General features: G+C 44.8%; 1 protein-coding gene across 5 annotated transcripts; it reads right to left on the bottom strand.

The window, feature by feature from the left end:
- Positions 1 to 316: 316 nt before the first annotated feature.
- YAE1 (YAE1 maturation factor of ABCE1) lies at positions 317 to 6,022 on the bottom strand. 5 transcript variants are annotated; one of them, XM_071561565.1, is made up of 6 exons: positions 5,946 to 5,988; positions 5,260 to 5,311; positions 5,133 to 5,177; positions 4,887 to 5,024; positions 3,534 to 3,655; positions 317 to 2,723 (listed from the first exon to the last, which is right to left on the bottom strand). In XM_071561565.1, exons 1-6 carry the CDS (start codon positions 5,957 to 5,959, stop codon positions 2,297 to 2,299), a joined length of 798 nt encoding a protein of 265 aa, XP_071417666.1. In that variant the 5' UTR covers positions 5,960 to 5,988; the 3' UTR covers positions 317 to 2,296. The 5 variants fall into 5 exon arrangements, with proteins under 5 accessions (XP_071417666.1, XP_071417668.1, XP_071417667.1 ...); XM_071561567.1 differs by lacking the exon at positions 5,260 to 5,311 and having other exon boundaries at positions 5,946 to 6,016; XM_071561566.1 differs by lacking the exon at positions 5,260 to 5,311 and having other exon boundaries at positions 4,887 to 5,177; positions 5,946 to 6,022.
- Between the last annotated feature and the right edge of the window lie 376 nt (positions 6,023 to 6,398).

Raw genomic sequence — 6,398 nt, 5'->3', positions numbered from 1 at the left:
AGCAAACCCTCCCGTCCTTTGAAGGTTTCTTTGCCCCGCTGAGGTCAAAGCTCCAGCGCTGGATTTCAGTGTGTCAGCAATGTTGTGGTGCAGGGGTGTATTTACACTGTGGTTACAGTGTGACACCTGGTTGTACAAGGCAAAGGGATCCAAGGAGGCAGAGCTGGTTTTCATTGCAGGGTCAGCCAGGCTTTCAAAAGCACAAGTACTTCACAAAATGAATGAAGTCTGTAGTAGTGACTGATGTGTCGTTTCCTCCTTCAGCTGCAGGTCAGTCCCAGTTGCCATGAGAGCTCTTTTCAGGAATGCTGCCAAGGTGAAAGCTGAGAGTGAAACACAAAACAAGGATGTAGACACAAAACAACAACCTGAACTGCCACCTGAGCAAACTACAGATTCTAACAGTCTGGAAAAAAGCCCCTCTGTGGCTGGTCAGCACGATCTGGCAGTGACAGATAAGCCAAGCATTACAAGCAGCAAGGAAGAAAATCTCTCCACAGCCAAACTGGAAACTCTGGGTGATCACATGGAAAAAAGTAACCCCTCCCTAAGCACAGAAACTTTGTGCAGAGTGGAGGAAAATTAATTCCACAGCTAGTATAGAAGCTGTTATGATAGACAAAATCCATTGTTTGGTAAGCAAAGTCTACTTACTAATTTGTGAATGCTGTTTCCTCTTTGCACTGTTAAATATGTAGAAGTAATACCCTTGAACTTGTATTTTTTTAAACATCCACATCTGGAAATCCAACACTGCTCTACTGACCTTTATTCTACTACAGTATGGAAGAAATCTCTAACATAGATGATGCAGCCTCTAACACAACACATGCACTTGTAGAAAAGTAATGGTTATCCATATCAATATTATGTTAAATAAATTGAGAAAAAGTTACTTGAATAATTTTGCACATAATTAATGCAGACAGTCCTATTTGCCCACTATTTCAGAAACAAGTTCAGTAAGACTCTCAACTGCAGTTCTGTTTACCCCTAAAGCAGAACAGGTACTGAATGACAACCAGACTTATGTTCTATCAACTCTGTGACAGGATAACAGAGTCTTTAGTAAGAAAGTTCTAAACTCAGGCTCTGAAACCCAAATAATTTTTGCCTTAGTTTTCTTCTGGTCTCCGAGTACAAAAGTGTTTTGTTAATTTTTTTTAAGTATTGTTGACTGTTCAAAAATTTAGCTTGTCTAGACTTGCTTCATCTCAGATATGAAGGAGGGTTACAAAAAACTTAAAACAAGCAAACCCTTCACTTTATATATCACTTTAATTAGTGTAAAACAGAGAGAGGCATTCACAAAGAAAAAACTTCCAGAACAGAGCAATTTTCAGCTGCAGTTAAGGCAAGCAATAAGACAGCGAGTCAAATACAGGATGTTGGCACAGAAATACAAAGTGGTCAGAAATCTGCATGTGTGGCTGATGTGTTTCCAAGTGGTGGTGAAGAAGCCTGGCTTCCTTAAGGAGTTTGAGAAAAACATTATGGGAATGTGAGAATGAGTTCAGGCTCGAGGGACTGGCAAAATAAATACAAAAATAGCACAGGGATGTTCATTAGACTGGAAGCAAGTTTAGTGTGGCCTAACAGGGGAACAGTAGGTGGTCTAAGAGTAAAACAATGCGAGTGTCAGTAATTCTGCATTTGAGAAAAAGGGTGTATTTTCAGCAAAAACAAAATAAATAGAACTGTAGAGGGAGGACAAACTTTAAGCTGTGAAAGTGCACTGCACAGTGGTTACAAAAGGTAAGAGGAAGAACTTGACAAAAGGTGAAAAATTCCTGTATTTTCTATAGTGACTGAGAGGGCCACAGAACTGGAGGAATCAGCAGCAAATCCTGTTCTATTTTGCATACATTTAGCTCATCATCAACAACAGCTTATCCTGCAAGAGCAGCTTGTTCATAGTACTGGGCATTTATTCTTCAGACAGTAGCAGGGAGCAGTTTAGAGGGGCTGTTTAAGGGGCCTGCTTCATTTCCAAACTCCTGCCAAGAGAAAGTGAGGGTGAAATGAGAGCTGCTGATGCAGAACAGAAACATGTTTAGTAACTCCTTGGAGACCTTTAAAAGTCACTGCCCCTTTCTGTCAATGTTACCTTTAAGACTGAAAGTGAGGGGTTTTGCCAGGAGCCTAAAGCACAGGGAACATTCACAGAAATTACTTCTAGATGAAAGGATCAAAATCAGATTTTCCTGAACCAGAGTGATGCATTAGCCTGTATGTGGCCCACAAACTGAGAGTCAAGACCAGCTGAGACAATTTTAAACACCACGAGACAGAAAAACTAATGTTGCAGTTGCTGGATGTGATGAAGTATATCCAGTGACAAGCCCAGTTGCTCTACCAGCCAAACAGTCTGCTTTTTAACCCAAGCAAGTGTTGAGCTTTCAGGATCTGAGCAGAGGTTTGCCTTGCTGCACTCGGACTGCAAGGAACCAGCCTCGCCATTATTTCTGCAGATGTTTTCAGCAGAGCTGCCACAGTCCTGTTGTCCATCTCTAACCTCCTTGTACTCTGTCCCAGCTGGAGCTGTGTGACTGAGGTCCATGTCCTGAACAGAATCTAAAATGTCTCCAAGATGTGGCTGTTCTTCAGTAGAACTCAGGTACTTAAGCACATCTTCTTCATGCTTTCCAACCACAGCAAGAAGATTATTTATCTCACTTAAAGCAGAATCATGTCCATTAAAATGACACCAGGATAAGAGAGCACTGAAAAGGGAACAACAAAAGTGATATTACAAATCTACAGAGGCCTCCAGCTGGTGAAGGCAGATAACAACGTGACAAGATATCTGTGCTATATAAAAGTATTTCATTCATGTTTTATGGAAAATTCAAGCAGCACAATTAACTATTAAGCTTCAAGATGTAGATTCAGGTTATTTTGGAAGAGCAGCTGAAGGAGGTTTTTTAAGAATGATCATTCTACACCCAGGAAGGCAACTCCCTGTATTAAACACCTGAGAATTTTCAGGGTGCTCACTCTGGACAGCTTTACAATGCACTTTTTTTTTTAATTAAAACAAACAACAAGCTGCATGAATACACACCCTCCTTATGCAGTTGACCGTAAGGAGTCACTTGACCTGGAGCACAAGTGCTGTGGGGAGAGGCTGAGGGAGCTGGGGGTGTTTAGCCTGGAGAAGAGGAGGCTCAGAGGTGACCTCAGCACTGTCTGAGTTCCCTGAAGGGAAGTTCTGGCCAGGTGGGGGTTGGTCTCTTCTTCTCCCAGGCACTCAGCAATAGGACAAGGGGGCACAGGCTCAAGCTCTGCCAGGGGAAATTGAAGTTGGAGATCAGAAAGAAATTCTTTGCAGAGAGAGTGATCAGGCATTGGAATGGGCTGCCCAGAGAGGGGGTGGATTCCCCATCCCTGGAGTTTTTAACCTGAGATTGGCTGTGGCACTGAGTGCCATGATCTGGTAAAGGGACTGGAGTTGGACCAAGGGCTGGACTTGATGATTTCAGAGGTCTTTTCCATCCCAATCCATTCTATGATTCTATGAGTCTGTCACCTACTTCAGGGTTCCTTTGAACTGGCCACACGTGACCATCAGCTCAGCACCGTGTCTGTAACCTTGATTAAAGCCTTCCTGGAGTGCATGTTCTTTCCCAGCCTCAACTCCCTCCCTGTAGCCTTCCTGGAATGAGAGCAGTGAAACAGGTTGCTCACAAGATGACAAATTGGACCTATGACAAATGCATAACAATAATAAAAGTTGAAACATGCACTCAATCTCTTAAATTACAGCTTCTAGATTGAACATCCCCCACAACTCCACCCCCTCTGCCAAACCACAACAGGCTTTTTGCAGAGCATTATGACTTGCTGATGTGTAAGGTCCAGTTCTTGTCCAAAAGGTTCCCCAGAAGGTGAAAAAACAGGGAAAATATTTTTAGAAAGATAAAAAAAATAAGACAAATCAGCAAGAAAGCATGACTGCTTTTATGATGACCAGGTCCTTTATGAAAAAGTAATTAAAAATATCACATGTAGAATTCTTTTTCTAGCTAAAAAATACATAGGCTGCTAAGCCTCCCCTTTAGGAGAGGCACATTCCTGTCTGTAACCACATCCCTGTTCTCCCAGAACTAACTGTTGAGCATTGCTCTTATTTTGCTGGATCTCACAGAATTCAAGAGTCATATCAGAAAAAAGATGGTGATGGACTGAGCCACAAATAAGCACACATAGCATTGTGACTGCTTTCTCTAAGAAACAGCTAATGACTCTAAGGCAAATTAATTTCTTTATATTCTAATCACATTATGATACAGCATAGAATAATTCTTTATTTTTTTCACACCAAAATTGCAAGTCATAAGAATGAAAACTCCCACTGTGAATGACAATGCATCTGTTCAGCTAACCTGTTCATGTACTTGTTTTGTTCCCTGTAGAACTCCAGGGAAGCCAGAGCTGTGGAAAGCAGCTTTAATAACATGTTTTTCACTAGGAGAATAAATCAATCAAAGAACTACACCATGTCCAATTGTGGCTGCATGTGGAGTCTCTCATCCTACAACCTGACTGGTGAATAACTCCATTTAAACCCCTAAATGTGTCATATTTCTTTACTGGTGCTGTTTAGCTGTGCTGGGGTTGCATCACAATTCAGCACTGCTTTTTACAAATGCTGGGCTTGTACAGAGGGATCCAGTGTCTTCTGGTAAAACAGGACTTTGTTGTGATGACTTCTGAGAAGAGTTCCTGTAAATACCTGATACATTTTGCCAATACTGAAAGCAACTAAGCCACAAAAACTGTCAAGCAGCCACTCTTACTTCTCCCTTTAAATCACCCATATCAAGGTATGTGTCAGTAATTCTAAAATGGCTAAAAACACTATTAAATCACTTTTATAGAAATACCTTCAACCTCTTTTTCATGGTGCTGTTCCATTCCTTCTGCAGCAGGTACATCTCATCTGCATCTTCATCAAACACGTCCTCACTGCACCGGCTGACTGCAGCTTGTACCCAGGACATGACAGCAGTGTCCTCTGCCCTCTGTTTGGGTGGTAAAACACCACTGAGAAACTCTCAGAGGTCCCTCTGGTGACGTGCCAGATTAGAGGGACAGGCACAACATATGAGTTCCAAAGAGAAGCTGATTACCCCCCCTGGCCGTGGGAACTTGGAGCCGTGTGCCAGTGGGTGCCCCTGTGAAGAACAGACAGTCAGATCATCACTCAGGAAGCAGCTCTGGGGGTTTGGGAGGCAGTTTGAGGGAGTTCCTTCCCACCTGATGTGGCAGTGACACCCAAACGCCAGCCTGGCACTCCTCAGTGTGCGCCCTGTTATACACACGGGTACACACACAGGTTGTAAGTATGGACACAATTCTGTATGTCTGTACATTGTATATACACATTCTTGTATGTCTGTGAATTGTATATTCCCATTTTTGTATATCTGTACATTGTTTATACACATTCTTGTACGTGTATACATTGTATACACACATTCTGGTATGTCTGTACACTGTAATTACATAGTTACTCACACACGGGTTAGTAACGGCAAAGGGCTTTCCCCTTCCATTTTCAGTTTTCTGGTTACGCCAAATATTTAATCTTATAAATCCTGAGCAGGAACAGTCCCTTACACTTTGAATAAAGAACTAGCAAATTCTGCTGCAGGTGAACAAAGCAGTTTTCGGATTATTCCATTTCTTCCAATGAAGAGACCCTTTAGAAGCCTCTCTGAACTAATTCCTTGGACATCCTTGCAGCCCGGGGCGGAGGAAGGCACCGAAGGCCCGGCCGAGCGCGCATGCCGCGACTCCCCGGCCGAGCACGGCCCAGCGGCCCAGCGCTGTGCGGGCCTTCCTCCTGTCGTGCCGGCGGCCCCGCAGCCTCCTCTCCCTCCCTCCTTCCCTCCCTCTTTCCCATCCTCCCTCCCCTTCCCTCCAGCACCGCGGCCCCTCACCAGGCCGCCGCCATCTTCACTGAGGGCAAACGGGCGCCGCTGCCGCCGGAAGTGCCGAGGAGGCGGCAGCCATGTTGGGTAAGGGCACGCTCGGGGGGGCGGGGGCGGCGTGTGACGTCACGCCATGTTGTGTGAGGGCGTTCCACGGGCTCGGGGCGTTCCTGCTCCATTCGGGCAAAACCGGGGGAATTGTTTAAACACCAGCCTTGTTGGTTGGAAACTCCTTAGGGACTGCATGTGAGGCGTGCCCTAGAGCTGTGCTATACGAGCTCTCGGTATTACTCTGCTAATCCTGTGTAACGGGAAGGGTGCAGACGCCACACAAGTGCTCAGTGCCCACCACAGGCCCTGAGGCAGGGCTGGGCTGTGCACGAACCTGCCCGCTGAGGGTGTGTTTGGCCGTGGGGCTGAACGGGGCTGGGTCCAGCTGGCGGCCGGTCACCAGCGGTGTCC

Source organism: Pithys albifrons, chromosome 7, assembly GCF_047495875.1.
Source record: "Pithys albifrons albifrons isolate INPA30051 chromosome 7, PitAlb_v1, whole genome shotgun sequence".
In the NCBI taxonomy this organism is placed as follows: Eukaryota; Metazoa; Chordata; class Aves; order Passeriformes; family Thamnophilidae; genus Pithys; species Pithys albifrons.
This window is presented reverse-complemented; position numbering and strand designations above follow the sequence as displayed.